This window comes from Anser cygnoides, chromosome 8, assembly GCF_040182565.1.
Source record: "Anser cygnoides isolate HZ-2024a breed goose chromosome 8, Taihu_goose_T2T_genome, whole genome shotgun sequence".
In the NCBI taxonomy this organism is placed as follows: Eukaryota; Metazoa; Chordata; class Aves; order Anseriformes; family Anatidae; genus Anser; species Anser cygnoides.
Genome location: NC_089880.1, coordinates 3,792,264 through 3,812,010, shown reverse-complemented (window position 1 = coordinate 3,812,010; position 19,747 = coordinate 3,792,264). Strand labels below are relative to the sequence as shown.

General features: G+C 38.2%; 2 protein-coding genes across 3 annotated transcripts in view; one reads left to right on the top strand and one right to left on the bottom strand.

The window, feature by feature from the left end:
• Positions 1 to 18,541, top strand: part of PLPPR5 (phospholipid phosphatase related 5) — a 97,798-nt gene extending 79,257 nt beyond the window's left edge. The window contains exon 8 of the mRNA XM_067001939.1: positions 17,743 to 18,541. Coding sequence (XP_066858040.1) covers positions 17,743 to 17,790 — 48 coding nt within the window. The 3' untranslated portion in view covers positions 17,791 to 18,541. The remainder of the gene's footprint in view (positions 1 to 17,742) is intronic.
• SNX7 (sorting nexin 7) overlaps positions 12,229 to 19,747 on the bottom strand; it is a 28,668-nt gene continuing 21,149 nt past the window's right edge. Inside the window, exons 8-9 of one of the 2 annotated variants that reach the window (XM_067001926.1) lie at positions 18,536 to 18,688; positions 12,229 to 12,635 (exon numbers count right to left, since the gene is read on the bottom strand). In XM_067001926.1, coding sequence (XP_066858027.1) covers positions 12,555 to 12,635; positions 18,536 to 18,688 — 234 coding nt within the window. In that variant the 3' untranslated portion in view covers positions 12,229 to 12,554. The remainder of the gene's footprint in view (positions 12,636 to 18,535; positions 18,689 to 19,747) is intronic. The other variant, XM_067001927.1, reaches the window with a different exon arrangement.

Below are 19,747 nucleotides of genomic sequence, written 5' to 3'. Positions count from 1 at the left end.
CATCCCTTTGATCGGAGACTCTCTACATTTTTTATTCTACCTCCTTCTGCTCCATTTCCCAATCTTTTTTTCTCTACTGAGTTATTTCCTCTGGGTCTTTTTTCCTGTTCGTTTTTTCACAGCATTTTTGAAGTTGAAAATACATCAAAGACGCTTCAAGTTTGAGCTGAACTTTAAAACCCACAGCTTCTGAGGGACTTCAGGGCTGAGGTGGATTCACTTCCCTCCTTAGTGAGGAAGATGGGGTGGGCCTGGCATGTCCATCCCCACCAAGGACCGGAGTGAAACAGGAGCAGTCAGGTGGGGACTGCTCATCAGAGCAAAAATGACGCCAGGACCTGCCACCTACCCACGGCCACCACTGCTCTGCCCACTGATGACAACACAAATGTTTTAAAGGCAATCTGAAAATTTCCAAAGCCTTGCTCTTTGATAAGCGAATTTGAGAAAGACTGTGAGTGATAGAAAAAGCCCCCAGTAACAGAGGTGCTCTTGCAGTGTCTTCCAGAGGTAAGCCATGGTGACCGTCAGAAGCCACCTGGGAGCAGTGACACCGCTTCCCGCTGGGCCCGTGCGGCGCGAGCAGCACATGTCAGCTGGGGACGGGCTGGCTCCAGGAGCTGGCAGCAGGGGTGAGTGCCCCCGGCCAGCACGCGTGCCCTTGCCCCCTCCCAGGAATTTACCAGGCCACCAAATTATCCCTCTCAATAGAAAGCAAATGCTAAAAGCCAGTGTAGCCATGTGCAAGCACCCCTGAAAGACGTGGCCTGCTGGCACGTCTTTAAATCTGGCATTCAAAATTGTTCAGACAGATGGAACAAAAGTATGTAATAAAATGTGACATTTTATTTTATCATCCATGTTTGTTAAGTGAATTCTTCTGATTATTCCCACTGTCAAGAGCACTGAATGCGAATCAGATTCTGACAATTTGCAGTTTATAAAAAACAACTCCAGGGGTCAGACAGAAAAAGAATAAGTAATAATTAATTACAGGATGCGCATTCATCCAGGGACTCTGGCCACAGTGGGTGACAGCTCAGCCTAACAGAAAAAAATGATGAGTTGAAAAAGTCACAGCTTCTGTAATCAATTACTTCTCAGTACCAATTACCTACTTCATAGTGTCCCTTATATATATATTTATATATATCAAGGATTTATTAGAAATTACTGTCTCCCCAGTAGCTCCCCCTTGTTTGCTTTGGTGCGTAACAGAGCACCTTCTTTTCTCTCCTCTGCCAAGCACATTCCCTGTGATAGCGCTGGCTCTCCCGCATGGTGTTTCGTTGCCTGCTGCCCTGGCCATGCTCCTACAGCCTGCAGAGCCCAGGCAGCCCCTCTCAGACCGCAGCAGAGAGCCACACAGCTTTAAATTCCCATTTTTTATTCCAGAGAAGCTAGCCCTGAGGGTCAGCTCTTGCCACGTAGCATTGCTAACAAAAGGAAGAGGTGGAAAATTGGCATCAGCACAGAGCGAGCCCTGATGCTGGGAAAGATTGCCCCCTATGCCTCCTCTTCCAGTTTGGTCAGGGACTTCTGTGGCAATTATATCACTTAATGTTCAATTAGTACTAAATTGGAAATATTAAGCAGTATATGATTGAACTCTTAATTAGCAATTAAATTAAAAGCACCCTCCTCCCTGCAAGGGAAATGTCATTGAGACTAACTTTGACAGTATTTTGCAAACAGCTTTACTGCATTTTATAGGTGACAATTTTCTGGGGATTAGCCCTGTGTTTGCTATGCCTGTGTGCTCCTACTACAAACATGACTAGTTTGCATCCCAAGGACATACCAAAAATACACGTGCAGAGGTAAATATTAATTCCACTGTAGCAGCAAGTAGAAGTCCCAGCTTCCGAGCAGGATGGTGATGTCAGGTGCCTTATCAACCAAACTGAAACATACCCCTAGCCTTGAAAGCTGACAATCTGAGTAATTGCAGTATTTGCATAGATGCTTACATTAACGCCTGGAAAAATAACCATGATACTACTGAAATCTGTAGTCGCTATTTTGTGATGGCAGCAATTTTCTCACTGAAGAATCTAAATCAGCCAAGAAAGCACAGGCAGCTGTTGATAGGGTGCAGAAACAAGACAGAGTTTGGGGACACAAGGGGTGGGTTTGCCAGGAGGCAAAGGTCACATTCCCTTCATGGTCTCAATAAAAGAGAGGTTTCTAGTTCGTGACACTTGGGCATGGCTGTTCCTTGATGAGAGCAGAGGGTGACAGCAGGTGGGGCAGCTTGCAGCCACGGACCAGGGCACAGGACCTGCTTATCCCACCAGATTTCAGCCTCCTGAAAGCCCAGCCCTTTGCTCCCCAAACACTGGCATCCCTCATCCGTGTAAACACAGTGCCCATACCCTGGCTGCAACTAATGCCTGAAAAATATGTGGCAGAATATTACTGAAGCTTCTCGTTTGAATCCCTGTGCTCCGGGATCGATGCTGACCTCTCGCTGGTAGCAGCATTGATGCCCACACGGGGAACTCCCAGCACAGCTGCTGCTCTCAGTAGCAGTGTTAGCTCTTTCAGCCTTCCTCAAAGCTGGCTACATAAATTGTAGGTGCAACATTTCACTGTAAGGAGCTTGTCACTTGGGTAACCGGTGCTGCTTGAAGGTTCTGAGGAGGGAAGGGAGTAAGTGAATGAAGGCAGCAGAGGCAGCGCATTGAGTTGTTGTAGAAGCAGCAGTGTTCCTATTGCTATCACTCTTGCTGCTCAGTGAGTTTGTTTTGGCCACTGACTCTCATGTCCTTCCTTTCCAAGCAGTCTAAAAATATGCATTTTGGGGTGGGCATCTTTTTCTCCATTTCAGTACCTGTAAGCGAATATTGAAGAGCAGTTTCAGCACTGGATTACAAGAGCTTCCATCAGGGGATGTGTGTTGTTCACTGGTGGATGAAAGTGTTGAATCATTACCACTTGGATTTTTGGTTGCACCTCTGAACAATACACAGGCCAAGAATTATTTGCAAAAATTATTCAGCAACACATCTCAAATAATGAATATTTCAAATAAAGCATTATGGGCCATACTTGAATAGGAAAAGAGGCAAAATAGATGATGAATTATTCATACAGCTTTAGCACCAATGTAATAAATATTACATGGTGTCAGAGAGAAATGAAGGATTTTGAAATGAAGAAAGAAATTAACTATGAAGGAAAAGCACCTGAAAATTGGAGAAGGTGAACACACAGATTTGAGATATGTGAATAATAATGAAGAGATTAACGGGGGGGAAAAAAAGTATGACAACTACGATTCTCTTTGAGAGGCAAAATACTTTTCCTCTTTGGTTCTTTCTCTACAGAGAATATATAAACTTCCCAAACATCCTTCAGCTCTGTTTAAAAATGAAGGAAAACCCCCTAGAGATAGCCAGGTGGGAACATACCTAGATCTGACTAAAGGGGATTATACGAGCAGACATACTGAAATACTAAAGGGCTGTAACACGTAGAGAAAAGTACTATTTTGAATATCAAATAACGCATTACTTTTATTTCTCAGAGTGACTTTTCTCACCAGATGAATACTGAACTGGGACAATAGGATTGTTTACTTTTAAGGGCAGGATCCATAAGACTCTTGGTGCGCTTTGGGTAGGCTTATTCAGCAGCATTAGCAGTGACACCATTAAGCATGTCTGAGTGGTCAGGCAAATCTCCTCTGACAACGCTTCAAGCAAAAATGTCATTAATTCCTTGTTTGCTCTTTTACTCAGGTGCAGTGTGTACAGATTCTCGCTAGTCTTACCTGTTCATCTTAACATTTGCCAAAAAAAAATTGTGGGAGAGAGGGAGTTAACATTTTTTTCCCTTCCAAATCCCTTCCTAATTACCTTCCTTTTTAACAGTAAGTAGAAAATGGAAGAGAGGAGAGAGGATACAAGTTTAAAAAAATAACCTATTCCATACAGATTTAGAAAAAAAACACTATTTTTTCTAAAAGTGGAATGGAAATGGAGACACATTACACATTTACCCCATTGACAATGGACTTGGGCTCCTGCATGTTTGGAGCATACTCTGATAAATGCCATCTCTGAATTTAATTCAATAAAATAAGGTCCACTTAATGGTGTCTATAAATAGTTCTTATGACCTCAAGAATAACATATTAAAATGAAATAGATGTTTTATGTTCGTCATTTCCGTAAATGTCTCATTTACAAAATCTGTCATGGGCAAACCAGTCTCCTCCTCATTGGACATTTCCCAGCCTTGGCATATCAATCCATCTTTTGCACATCTGCTCAGAAAATGTAATTAGTTATACCCATATGCTGCAGACATACATGATAAAACTTAAGAAACAGAAAAGACCAATAGAACTGACAGACTTTCTTGTTTCTACTGTGTGTATTTTGTTGAAGAATTGGAAAAGTGAGAAGCTTTTTTTTGCTCTCTGCCACAGGATGGGGATATCTTTGTGTCCTAATCAACTTCAAGAGATTAGATGAACACACTTGGTAGGCAATTCTTAATACTTCTAGTTCTAGTCCCTTGAAAAGAGGCATTTATTGAAAGGGCTTATAACTATAAAAAGACTTAGTATTTCCCATATAGATGTACCTTCTTGCCCTATTCATCAACATACCTATGAACTTGTCTTTGTAGAGCAATGATAAGAAAGATAGACAAGGATCCTCATCTGATGTTTTGGGACATGGGAGACTGAAATGAGAAGCTCTGGCTACACAAAATGACCCTCATATGTAGCAAATATGGAAACTCTTAAGTGCGTTGATCATTTTTTTTTTGACAGCTGTGCTCAATCTTGCTGGCATATGCCAAAGGAGACAAGGACTATGGTACAAAAACAAGTGACACCTTGGTCAACAAAAGTTGGTTCAATGGCCACTCTGTTTTCTTGTTCTTTCACTGAACTCCAAAGCAATGTCTTACTGTTCACTATCCTAGCTAATTCATGGCCATTTGGCATTACAGAAACATTTTAATTTTCTCTCTGACACACCACATTTAGTTGCTGCATATGTTGTTTAATGGCTGTGCACTTTTCAAAACAACAACAAAAGAACCCGAACCAAACAAAAAACAACAACAAAAAGGCCCTTTCAAATTATTCACATTCTTTTAGCTCAGTAGGGGGTTCAAAATCAAACTGCTGTACCTCCATCTTCTTACTTTTCTTTTAGGGTTAATTTGGAAGAAAAGAAAAGCTCTCCTGATTATAGAGATTTAGCTTTCTTTATAAACAGGCTATTTTAAGATCTGTTTACAAGATCACAATATGAAACATCATTCAAAAACAGTGTGAATTGATTACATCCTTCTGGAGAACATGTTGCAGTAGAATATGCATTTGTAGCTGTTACACTGCCCTATAATTAACGCCTTATGGCTTTCCTTCTAAACACATGTTGCTACTGCTAGAAAACAGCTGAGATACTTAAGAGGAGACAATGGAAAATGCTGCCCTCCCCAAATCCCCCCCCCCCCCCCCCCCCCCCCCCCCCAGCCTTTTTATAACAAAAGGCAAAATGCTGTGATCACTACCAAATATGAGTGAAGTCAAGGTACTGATTATATTTTTCTGCTCCAGTTTCTTTTTAATGAGCATTTTTTTCCCCAAATACTATTAATAATTTGAATGTTGCTTAATTGGGAGACTGTATTAGAACAGCTGAACACAGTCTTTGGTCTTTTCATTCATTTCAGTGGATTCTGGATCACAGCATAATGATGGAATGGTCAGCAATCACATCAGGAATGCTCACGTATCCCAGAATGAATGAATGAACAGAACAAAAAACAAGATGCACAATATAAATACATTTGCATGATTAGAATTACTTAGGGAACTCAATTCTGCTCTGAATTGGTCTCAGATTTTTTAAAAGCTAAAGCTAATAATGAAATATTTCTTGCACTGAGCAGGTCTCCACGCAGATGAGTGAACTAAATGTCAGCTGCTGACTTTATGGGAACATGGTGGTGCTAGGTGACACTTGGCTGCCATTTTATGGAGTTGTATGTGTGATCCTACATGCATGCTATAAACTAGCTGTAGACAAATAAGGAATTGGAACAATATAATATCTGGGTCTGTGTTATTGGAGAGGGACTCCCAAGAAAAATCTTCACAACCTTGCAATATCATTGTTCTAAATAAATACTTTTGATAAATGAGATGACACACTAAAAACCAGATATGAAAGAATATTGCTTTCCATAAAGATCAGCTGTTAAGTGATTCTAAGGGCAGATGACTATGTATAGCAATAATGATGATCAGCTTTGTCAAGGTGCAGATGACTTTCTGAGCAGGGATGCTAAAATTCCCATAGCAACCCTTAAAACTTCAGATGCAACACACATTCAGTGTATGTAGCAACCCATACAAATAAGGAACAAGAGCATTTTGAGTTAGGGGTTAAAAACTAAGCTAAATGTAATTTAAACTATTAAATATCCTTTAATCGTATACAAGATATTTTTCTCTTTCCATCCTATATTCTGCTCTTCTATATTGCCAAATCTATGTATGGACTGCAATGTATATATATATATATATATGTATAGACTTCTATCTTCGTAGCATGACCCGTGATCTCCCTTAAGCAATGCGACCAAGCACAGGAGCAATCCTTTTGCTCCTCAGCCTGTCCGTCAGCCCGCAGCAGCGCTGCAGCTAGGCGAGGCAGGGGTTCCTTGGCCCGGCACAGCAGGCCCCCAGCCTCCATCAGGGATCTTCATCCCCTCTCCGAATGTGGCTGTAAAAGCGCTTGTGAAGCCTGGGAGAGGAGCTGGGTCTGAGAGCAGGAAGCAGTGCGTGAGCTGCAGGAAGCAGCTCTGCAGCTCTTAGGGAAAGGCAAGTTAAGAGGAGGGTGGGAAAAAAAAGAAATTGTGGATTTTCTAACAGGAGCTGGGTAACACTTGCTGGTTTGACCCAGAATATTAGATATTCTGGATAGAGCCGATGCTTTTCTGTATTGAGAGTCTGTCTCCTTCAGCAATAACTCAGAAATGAAGAAAAGGCTAGAATACGAAAAAGATCTTACGTTCAGTCTTCAGCAGAACTATATTTCTTCATTAGCTGTACTGATATGTGAAAAAAATGAGGCACAACTACATTTGTATTATATTTTTAAACTCTTCTAAGAATTGCATGCAGTCTAAAAATGTGTGCCTCTAACAAGTGCATGATCGTCATCCCAGAAAAATACAAAATTAGTTGCTTTTCCTGCTTTTGCGTCTCTCCTTTTGTATTTCTCCATTATTTTTCTTCCATGCAATGTAATGGTAACAAAATATGTGCAATCATAGGAATGAAATGACATGCTGAAAGGCACCAATAAATATTGAACAATTGACTTTACTATGTTAAGCTGTCACAATTAATTTGCTTACAAAATCCGTACTGTCCTGTTAGTGAATGAGCACATAGCCTCCAGAGAGCTATTCCGACTTAGCTATTTTCTCTTGAACCCAATTGCAAATGGATTAAATCTTTCTCTATCCTTGCTTTAGCCTCCCATTACTGTCAGCAAACAGAGTATCTGCCAGGTTTTTTGTTTATTGCAAAAGGTATTGGTAGTGGACAAAATCAGGAAATAATGTACTAAATTCCTGTAATGGTTTTTCTCTTTATAGAATTACTCTCTATTTTTGCTTTATTTTATAGATTCATAGAATTTATTTTTTTTAGGTTGAAAGGGAACCTCATAATCCTCCCTCTTTTGATTTTATTAGCTAGAAGCTTTGGACTCTTGTGCTGAGATATATGTAGAGACAGGGTATACGGAAGTATCAAGCAGTAAAGAGATGAAAAAAAGTGTTAGCCTCTTGAAACTTCGATGAGCTGCTGCTCATCTAGGCAGTCTCAGCAGTGTTACGGGTTCAGGACAAGCTTTGTGGGGCCCCAGCAATTCTTATGGGCTCCTGGGTAAGAGGTGCAGTTGCTCAAGACAACTGTTTTTGGCTTGTAACTGAGTGACCAAACAGTTCCCTATGTAAAAGTGATCAACTTTGTGACATTTGTACATATATAGAGCTTCCTGTTCAGCTCTCATTTTAGAGACAAGGTTTTCAACACCTCGTGAAAGCTTAACTTGATTGAAATGAACACAATTATAGAGTTCAAATAATAATTAAAAAAAAATCATTTGCAAAAGAGCCTTGTGAGATGCTTTATTTACATTAACGCTAAGGATTAAATAATTTCCCATTAGAACATACTGCAACCACCTATTTTTGAATAAAGAAGTTAGTTAGCTCAGAAAGGCAGCTCAGCTGCCTTTAAGCTGGCTTACTGTTGTAACACTTAAGGAGCAGTGAATCCTACCCACTACACGACATCAGCATTGCCTCGATTGCAAGGAAGTTTGGATCTGACAGTTAATGGCTTACTTGCAACTCTTGGTTAATTATTAATGCAGACATAACAATGCTTATTCCTTAACTAACCTTGTAAGCAATACAATTATCACAGGAATTATTCCTGCTGAAAACCCAGCGTCATGTCACAGTCTAGATCAAAAGTTTTAAAACTCCAAGTAGAGCTTTTTGCCTGTAGGAAAATTAACATCATTTTTTCATCATTATTCCCATTATATTTGAAACAAAGACATTCTTTTAAAGCTCAGCCCTAGTAGTGATGGAGTCTGCACCAGGCAACCATTGCCAACCATTCAGTGCCGTGAGCCACCGATGCCTTACCAGTACAAGCAGTCTCTGCTTTACCTTTGCTAGTGACAGTTTGCACTGGTGACAGCTCCTGTTAGGTCGCTGAGAAGCCTTTTGGTCATTTCTTTGTATGTGTTTTCAATCTAGCAGAAAAGAGAAATGCATTGTTTATAGGCTGCAGATATGAAGCACTAGCATAGAAAGAGGATGCATATTCTCAACAAATGACCTTTTCTTGTGTCTTGAATATCTTCCTCTTTATGGTCAAGCCACAGACCACAGAAAGTCAACCCGGCAGCCGTGCTGGGCATGCAGCAACAATACTGTCTGAGGAAGCTGGTTATGGTTAACCAGTAGCTGAGATTTGCATGCTGAGTTCAGAGGAAAAGGCATCTTTTTCTTTATTTTTTTTTCTTTCTTTCTTTTAAATAATCATTTGACTAGTGCTTTCCAAGTGTCTGTACATAAATTCAAAATGCTGTAATGGGCAAAATTACCTGACCAGTAACTCATGACAACTTACCAATGCTCTTATTTCTGGTAGTGGGCAAAAAAAGGCACCACTGCAAAAACTGCAACTGTTGGGCCCAGAAACCTCTGGAAGGTACAACTGGGACACTGCAGAGCGGTCCCACCACCTCCCTGGGCATCCTTCTGCCCACCAGAACTCACTGGTCGTGGCAAATACTTGTAACAAGTCTTGAAGACCTGATATAAATAAAACTCATCATGAACCACTGCTTGTGGTTGCCAGAAGAAACTCGTAAGCTGTGGCAGTTATATATTCTCTAGGTGGTGATTACCTAGCTAGGAAACTGGAGGTGCAGGTTGAATTTTCTGTTTTACAGTAAAACAATAACATTTTTAAAGTGCTCTCGCGTAAATTTGAGAACAAAAACCACACTGGGCTGGATGGGAAACTTTCTAGCACTCAGAGCTGTTGCTTGGGGCTCTCTGCAGACAGATACACTAAGACTTCACGCTGGTTTTACACTGGCTTCTTTTCTAGACAATTAGAATCACCTTTTCAGTGTTTAATTTCAGAGGGCAAATTTGGAGAAGGAAAATAAGGTGTCCAGACTGAACCGTTTTTGCTGTAAGCAGCTAAAAGTTGAATTCTTAGTCAGACTCCTGGCACTTCAGAAATCATCTTAAGTGGTTGGGCGCTAACAGTCTGTACAAAGCTATCTGAAAACAGCAGAAAGAAATTTCAAAGTATAAGCAGGTTGATTATGAGTGAAAGAATAGTTTAAGCTTTTTCTAAGCATTAGCCTAAGGAAGTTGAGACTCCATAACATTATCAATCATTGGAAATAGGCTAAAGACACAGTATGTTTTCTAAAATAGTAACTATTTGCACAACACAAAGAGAACGTTTGATTGTACTTAACAATAGACCTTGTTTTTCCATGATACTGCTACTAGAAAATCAGAAAAATAACAACTCAATCACAAGAAAGCCTCTACATAACTAGTGGGTCTTCTCCCATAACTTATGGCCTAGCTAAAGAGGAAAATAAATTAAAAATAAAGCCTGAACATGATGAACTGCAGCCCAGTTTTTAATAAGGATGCAAAATCTCTCCTGGTGCTCTGATTTCCACACACCTTAGAGGACAGCTCTCTGCTCTGGCAGAACATGCAGGTAAAAATCAATGCAACGGACTCTGGCATTCCCATCCCAACTAAACAGATATTGCCTTTTCTCAGGGGAGCTTAGGCATGCTATTTAATTTTTTGTTACACTTAAACATTCATATCCTTCCAGGTAAGCCTGTTCAGGCTCACTTTCTTGAACTTTTTCTTCTCTGTCATTCAGAGTGTTACTGCTGCCTGTCTTGTATAATCCTGTTTATAGGACTGTACACTACTGAGAGATTAGGAGCTAAAAACAGCAGGCAAAATTCAGAATTAATAAATGCAAATTAATGCTCACTGAGGAAAAGCCAATTCTCCTATAAATACACACTGATGGAAATTAAATTATTTAGTAACCTTCAGAATAGCACATAATGTTATGAAATAGCAGCTTAGCATTCACTGGTACTTTAAAAAATAAATCAGGAATAGGAAAGAATGAGGAAAAAAATCAAAGCATAATTATGGCAATGTGGACATTTCTGGTGTGCCTGCATTTTGACCACTGGTTGCAGCAGAATGAGAAAATACAGAGGAAAGCAGCAACGATGAGCGCAGATACGAAATGGCTTTTGTAGAAGCCATACTCAACATGGTAAATCCTAAAAAGTTAGATGGAAGAAAAAAAAAAAGGAAAGGCATTTACGGCTATTAGGCACATTGATAGAAGCTCTGACATTAAAAAAATAATAATAATCACATCAAGGATATGCTGGAGAAAGAGCACGGCACTGCCATGCAGTTCTTCCATGCCTCCTGTGAGCACCCGCTGCCAGCACAGCTGGACAGGGCACCCCGCGGCACAGCCACACTCCATCCTGATGCTGACTTGCCTCTGGTTTGTACAGCTGGCAAGCTCCTGCGAGTTTTCCAGTCTGGGAGAGACGTGAGCTTCCTCTAGGATTTCACAAGCATCTTTCCTGCTATAATATTATAGCTCAAAGAGATTGATCTGAATTTTCATTAACGCTTCATGGGGTAGCATGAGACCAGTCTTCCCTGTAAAAAGTAAGGCCTGCTAAAAAGGCTGTACTTGTAATCTAGATTTCTTAAGATCGAAGGCACAAAATGACGACTCAGCTGGATGTCCAGCTTGGACAGGTTCACAGCCACCCAAGAGCAGCTGAGTGCTGAACAACTGCAGTCATTGGCTGAATGACAAAAGCAGGATCACAGATTATCACCAAAACCAGGTGAAGGCTGGCACCGTGCTGTGTCACAAGGCCAGAGCCATGGTGAGGCTGGCACTCATTCATCTCAAACGCAGACTTAGGCTTGCTCACACCGTAACTGCTAGGAGAACAACTACAGGAGTTAGAAGTGCAGACTGACAGACCCAGCACAATAGACTGGAATACATAATGACTGGAATACTTCAATGCATATTGCACTAGTGAATCATTTTGATGCAAAACTCTCTTTTCCTTTTTTTTCTCTTTCACTTCCATACCAGCCATCCAAAGAGGGAAGAAGTTGAGCATTATAGGCAGGTCAGCTGCGGGAGTAAAAGGCTATCGATCAGCCTCGATCTGGCAAACTCCAAAGTTCTTGGGTTGGCAGCATCAGTGCTTTGACAAACATATCAGTGTAGAAATAGTCTGCTTCATGAACTATCATTTTTTTCTTTATCTTTTTAAAAAGGTCAAATGAGATGCTTAATAGACAAGTAAATGCTGCAAACTGAAAACTGAATTAACAGGACTTTAAAGCAGTATTAATCTCACAGAACAGGTTCAGCATCTTCCCATGCCACTTTGCCATGGGGTGACTAGAACAATCTATGAAAATAATCCTAAATTGCTCCTTGAAGTCTACACTATGTAATTTTACAAATATAGGCAATTACTCAACAAAGAGAATATAACAAGTGCTCTAAAATACCAAAATACTTCTTAAAGACTAGAATGGAGAATGAAGACAGCCTTTTCTTATTAAACTTTTTATTAAAATCGAGCTATTTTTTACATATTTAAAATACTTTATATCCAAGTTATGCAATATGTATGAAAACAATTGTATGCAAACACTTGCATAAAAATATGTAAAATCACAACTAAGCAATATAAAGCAATATATAGCATGTTCCAAAATGTATTTCAGGACTAGAATACCTGAGTTTTCAATAAGCTGGTTTCCTGCGTTTCACTGATTTTAACAGTTACATTTAACAATATATCTGATCTCATATAAAGCACTTCTTTGGTTGGGAGAAACTGCATGGAAAGGTAGAGATCAAGCAGAGATGGTACTCAAGGCCTGTCTTCAGAATCTTCTTCCCCATGACAATCCACTGTTTGAGATGCTAAGAAGGACTCCCATGTAGCAAGGCACTTAAAAAAGAACACAGATACATATTAATATAGCAGACAGATTTCTGTAGAACTGGTAGCCAAGGAGAAAAAGAAGAAAAAAAAAAAAAAGCAGAATACATATGCATTGTCACAAGCTGTTTCTGTGGGACTACAGTAAAAGCAAAATATGGTTTCCTAGGCAGCTCAGTGATATGCAAAATGTTAGCCAACATGCTGAGTGAGCTGTAAAGGTCACTTTTCCATAATGACAAGCACACAGTGTGAGCATCGTAATTGTATGTGTTATCACGGGAGATGCTAACATTAATTATGCCCTTCTTTAATCTCTCCCTTTAGTTACAGGCAAAGATCTCCTCCGAACAGAAAGCACAGTCAGGCACAGTTCCTTCATAATCTCTATGGATTCCTGTAGTATACTCAATATTCTTTCCAAGTTAAATTAAAACATTTTTTCTAAACACACAGATAATTCCTTTTTCCCCTGAGTAATGAGAAAGAAATGGGACCAGAAAGGCAGAAGGCTGGGGGGAGACTGTCATCTTTACAACAAATGTTTCTCTCCTAATGGAAAAATGTATTCATAACTGTATAAGCTATTGTTTTGATTTGAAGCACCAGCACTGTAGTCAGTAAAAGTAAAAAAACAAACAAACAAACAAGAAAGCTATATGACTTTGGTTCAGTTTGGTTTAAATTAGTGTTGGCATCTTGGCAAACCTATATAAATCATAGAGTATTATTGAGAATCGTGGCAAGCCTATCACTAGGTAACCCATGGCTTGCTGATGTTTCTTACCAAAGTACCAGGTTTCTGCCATTTCAAGTCTGGCAACAAACAGTGCAGCTAAACTTATGCAATAACTTTACATTGAACAGTCTTTTGTTGTTGAATGACATTTTTTTCTGAACCACAGCTTAATTTATACCATGTAACTTCATGTCTTGCCATTCTGTAATTTCAGTAATGTGAATTAAAATATATATATATATATATATCATATATACTGGCTGGAATATAAAAATGGCTATCTATTATCTCTGCAACACTGATCCAAAATGCATGTCTTAAAATGCAGTCACACTATGTTGCTTACCCGGATAAATATAATCTACTGAAGCCTTTCCAGACAAAGATGCAGAGCATTTTTTCAGGTATACAAGTCACTTTGTTTTTATTTATCCTAATTTATGTAACCAAAACATATTTTCCAAAATGTAAGAGCAATGGTGGCTCATTTCACTGGCAGACATCACAGTGCTGCTACAGCTGACAAGTTTTATAATTAACCATACCAAGACAAAACTAGGTCTCTGTGCCTTAGGCTCAAGCTTTTTATATTGTGAAGCATGAACTGCATAAATGACATTTTGTTAGTGATGTATACTTCAGCATTATTACAGTATGATTTTACTTGGTTCTCCTGTGAGGGTAAAAATGGAGATCTAAACAGAGGATCAGCCAGCTTTCACAAAGGAGACAGAAAGGGAAAAAAAAAAGAAAAGAAAGAAAAACAAATGCAGGAAATGAAATGTGCTTGCATAGGATTGAAATTCATAATCCAATTACTTGTAAAAGCTGCACAGAAGACATAACAAAACCTAAATATACAAAATGAAACAGCAAGTGCTTAAATAAGGCTACTTTACCTAAAATATTCTGACTATTACTGCAGGTCACACGTCTGTTCTGCAACACCATTTTTAGAAATAGCAGCGAGAGGTTTCCATATACTACAATTGCATATCTTACTAAAAAGGAGATATAAAAATAGAACATGTAGTAGGGATGATAACAGAAGCAATGTGTCACATGCCATGTGTTTCTGTTCCAGTTCCCTAATTTTCCATGGTTGAAATCTTAAAAATACCCTTTATGATAACATTTCCTAGAGAAGAATCTGAAAACGTAGTCTTCCATACGTGAGAGAGACAAAAATCACTTTCACAGTGTCTGGGTGCAAGGAAACAAAAACTAGAGTCAATAGAAATAGAAAAATGCTGATTCCTAGTATAATAAATAAATAAACACAAAAAACAACAAAACAAAACAAAACCAAACAAAAACACACAAACAAAAAAAACAGAACAACAAAGCCTTCATAAAAGTATGTATAAGAAACTTTTATGGTTGAAATGACTGAGGGTTCAAAGATGGACCCAGGCTTTGAAACGGCATTCACAGAGACAAACTGGCTCAGCCATGTGGGAGCTTTTGAAAATCACATGAAGTTTGTTAACTAAATTCCTGGGTAGGGAATTCCTAAATTCCTACAGTAGGATGTGATCAACATGCATAAGCAGCTGACTTTGGTACACAACCAAATGACTAGTTAAATGCATCACAACAGAGGCCTCCAGGGTAAACAACAAATCTCATCTATTTTTCTACAGCTTATACTAGACAGATACATATAGGCTTTGGAGTTAGAGGGAAGTTACTCGAATGGGGAAGGAGTATTGTTTTGACCTAATGAATCTATTGGATCAATTTATGCCTGCATGACAATGTAGGTCACAGGAACTAGCCAAATTAGGTCTGGAACAGTTTAGAAAATCAAGAAATTTATATTTCTGGAAAAGAGTAAGCTGTGTCAATGCCGATAAGAATCTCACTACCCTATCAAAGATAAGTTTAGCTTTATATCAGATTAATCTGCAAAGGTTTAAACAGGATTAGTTTGACATGGCAAAAACAAAATTAGAGGCTATACATTAAAAGAAGGTGCATCCTTGCGCAAGGAAAAACATGTTATTTCAATGCCGAAATAAATTAAATATCATTCTACATTATGAAAAAAAAAAAAACACAACCCACAATCTTCCTGCGTTTACTAGAGTACTTTATAAGCAATGGAAAACCAAACTCTGGTATATTTGCTAGATTTACAAGATCTGACTGGTATTTGGATTGTGCTGCAAAACCTACCCACTTGTTCAGATGTGTTGTTTTTTTTTTTTTCTGAATAGAATATGTTAACAAAGTTATTTTCTGAGAAAATTAAATGTGTTTTTTTTTTTTTTATGTAAATATCCTGAAGACTACGGTAAACATGAGGGGAAAAAAAAGGAAAAATGTAGTAAATGTTTAATCACTATTGCTCTTTGAAGCCAAAGTTCAGCATTCCTGGTTGCCTGGATTGTTGGCTAGTATGAACCAGGAAGACTTCAGACACCCTAGCTAAATAACAACAGCAACTACTCCTTTGTATCTTGTTTTGGTTTTAGCAATGCTTTATCCTTAGGGAGCTGCAGAATATCTATACCTAACTTAGTGCAAAGACTCGCGGTGACAAGCAGCTTTCTCAGCTCTATGCTCCACCCTGTGGACAGTTTGTGATTTCAACCATTCAGAAGATGGCATCTCTTCTGAACTGAGCTGTGCTGCTTCAGACAGTTGTGTCATACCTGAGGCATGGGAAAAAGCAGTAAAATAAATGGTACTGCATTAACACATACTTCATTCAAGAACTATTCTCTGTAAGGCAAACAAAATGATGCTGTTTTCTTCAGAAACTGGAATAAAGTCCTGACTTCCTTTTTAACTTAAAACCTTTTCATATTATTTCAGAAAATCCTCCCTGTTTTAGCAATGCACTTACAGTCGTTTTTAATATAGTATGTTACTGGCTTTAAGTCTTGAATATAGAGAGACTAAAATATTTTTCAACTCTTTTCTGGAAGAAAAGGACAGGCAGTAAAGAACTTCGTGAACTCTTGAGACCAACTACAGGAATTCTAAGTGATTGGTCAGTCGTGGTAACACTGGGTACCAAATGGCATCATAATCAAATGTATTATAAGACATCTTGCACATTATCCCAGGAAGGACATCATTCTCATGGGTCTGCATAAGCGCACCTATACATTTGGAACACTGGGCATTAATTAGTGCCTTCGTTACTGAAGCATTGAGAGACAGAAGGAGATTGGTGATACCACAGCTGTAGAAACAAAGGAAAGATTCTTACTCAAAAGATTGTGTTTCAGGTAGGATTTTGTTTTTTATGGAAAGCATAAAAACCGTATTCTGATGCTAAGGATTACGAGAATCCCTTCCTGAGGTTTTACTTCTAAACAGGGAAAGCAGATGCTAGTGTTTCTTTTTCTGCTGTTTTCAGGAGTGCAACACCTATAGTTTGTAATAGAAGAGCTTCTGACTGTAATCACTTCTCCAATAATTAACCATTGTTAGTAACCACAGGTCTCCAAAAAAACCACGCACACGTTAGATTTAAACCCCCAAACTGAGTATTAATTTTACAGAAATCTCTTGAATGTCAGTATTAAAATAAAATGTTTCTGTTAAAAACAACAACAAAATGATAAGCACTCACATTTCAAACAAGTTAGCATAATGTTTACTATTATTAAAACCAATGCAGCAAGATAAGGTATTTTTTTCTAAATTCTAGATCTATCAACACATAACAGCAAAAATATTTTATGCAGATTTCAATATGTAAGAAAAGCACCAACAAAGAATAATGTTTCAATATAAACCAACTTGTCCAGTATTTCAGAGGCTATTTAAGAAAACCACTAGTAGTTACAAAAATACTTGAACCATTTTTTGCAGTTTGTGACTTAACGATAGTAATTTCATGTATAGTATGAGATTTGGCATTCTGAATTAAAATTCTAATTCAGAAAAAAGCAGTTTTAGACAGGAAAAAGATAAAATGAATTATTTTTGTGTTTTAATTTAGCTAATCATTCATGAACAAAACATTCCAGTATATTTAGCATTGATTTAACATACATATTCATGATATAGAAGCCAGAGATCAGCAGCAACTGAAGAAAATGTGAGAGGATGCCAAAAGTTTGCTGCCTGATTTCAGAAAATATTTTGATCTTTATATGTAACAACAGATTGTCAATGTCCGTGCATCTCACAGGCTGCATGCTAATTAATTAGACTTGATGATCATGAGCTCTGTCTTTTCAATTATGTTCTGACAAAATGATTTCTAAAATCAGGACACTGATTTTACACTGAAGCTAATAGTCAAGCCATAAAAAGTTCAGAATATGGGATTTGAAGTTACAGATATCAACATGTCTCTGTGAAGAATACTGATTTATGATTAAGAGATAGCTAACTGTACTCCTTTTTCCAATACAGAGAAGTTCTTTAAAAAAACTCGAGATATATGGGATATTTTCAAAATAAGCACTTCAATCAACATGTTTCCTATGAAGAAATTTCACAGAATGCTTAAGAGATTTTGTTAAATGTTTTCAAGTTCTGTTGCTTACTGTATATTACTTGGAATTCTTACCAATAATGTTAGCCATGGCATTTGAGTTTAAATTAAAATTTTATTTCAGCCATTTTTATTTCTTCCCAAAGTATTAAGTTTCAGTTATAAAAAGATTTAATTTAGTAACTGCATACATGTGTGTATCTTATAAAAATGTGTAATAAGCTTTTTGTACTGACCGCTCAAAATTGTATTGATACTCTTTACTGCAATAAATTCTGATTATTTCATGAACGACAATCCCTTAGAGAAATAACTTTCTGAATGTGCTGTTCGAAAAGGAATTACATTTAAATGTTTTCCTCATACAAAATCATTGTAAAATGTTGGGGCTTCTTCGTGCAGTTACGGCAAAAGGCTGAAAATATAGCAGCTGACATTGAATCCAAAAATATCTTCCAAATTCTTGTGGTTAGTAAAACAAGACTGCCCTCTGTCGATGATGAACTCAGGATCAACCACTTGGGCACAAATAAAATACATTTTACTTAAAACATGTCAAATTAGGGATAACTGCCTCCCTCTGCCCACAAAAACTTATTCTGAAGTTAACACAAGTTCAAACTAAGATGCAAAATATCTTCTTTAGATACAGTGCATTGATTTCTCCACTGAAATAATTAATGAAAAAAATGCTATGAGAAAGGGTTTTACCTCTTCATAATAATGGAGATTATTGTCAGCCATATTAGTGAATGCCGATCTCATATCACACTGCATATTTTGCTTCCACCTGTCCCAATCTGCTTTCAGAGCATTATTGGCACATTCTACTTTGTCTTCAAGTTTCCCAATCTCTTCTGAGAACTAAATATGAATTGTAAACATAGAAAAAAAATTAGTAGAGTCATGATTTCAAATGTGATTGAAAACAAGTGATCATAGTGCAGTAAGATGAACAGAATTGCAGAACCAAGGTTGGTATTACAATTAGTACATCAGTTCCCAGGGATAAATTTTAAATTATGTTCTTAATGAATAGCTCAGTACAATTTCTGAAATATTAATAGCAGAAATTCCAGATGGTAACTAAAGCGTTGCTGAAAATATTTTTATTGACTGCGAAGTTACAGACTGTGGCACCTCTTTACTTGCACTTGACAGTAATGCATTAAAAAAAGAAAACGTAAAAGGCTTTACTGGAGCAGAATCAACTATACAAATTAGATTTGGACAGAAAAACTGAGAAGACCCTGACAGAACCTTTGATGACCTCAGGGAAAATCCGAATGGGGGAATACAGCAGAAATCACACATACAAACTTTCTGATTTCTTGTCAACTTGCAATCTTTTATTGTGGAACTAACCTTTGTGTGACCATGTGAGGAAGGCAGAAATACAGAAGTAAAGAAAGAAATTAAAACAGAGGACTTCTGCAGAGCAGGAACTCTTTCACAGGGATCCAGGATCAAAAACCTTGAGGGCAGCTACTATGCAGACGTTATTTTCCTCTAATTGCTGGAGATGCCCAAAGTGAATTCCAGCTAATGGGAATCAGTAAGTAGATAGAGGGCCCCTCTTTAATGAGTCTTCTAGTCCTCTCAGTAATTTTGTACCTATTGTCATTTGTTAATCAGCTCTGTTGGTTCTGGCTGGCACCCAATTGCAGAATGAAGTAAATCTTCTGCAGCTACAGCACGATTCAGTGCCTTGGGACTGCACAGAGACTCTCTGTGACAAGTCAGGCATAAATGCCACCAATAACCAACAGCAATCAGGAAAAGCTGATCTCCTTACACTGTTTCTATTGCAACTCAGGTACCATACATCTTCCTCTTCTTTCTTGTACTCTGCTATCAGGCAAATTGTTTTTTCCTCATATAACAACTCTGTAAAGTTGGATAGCTCCTCATCAGTGCTGCAGA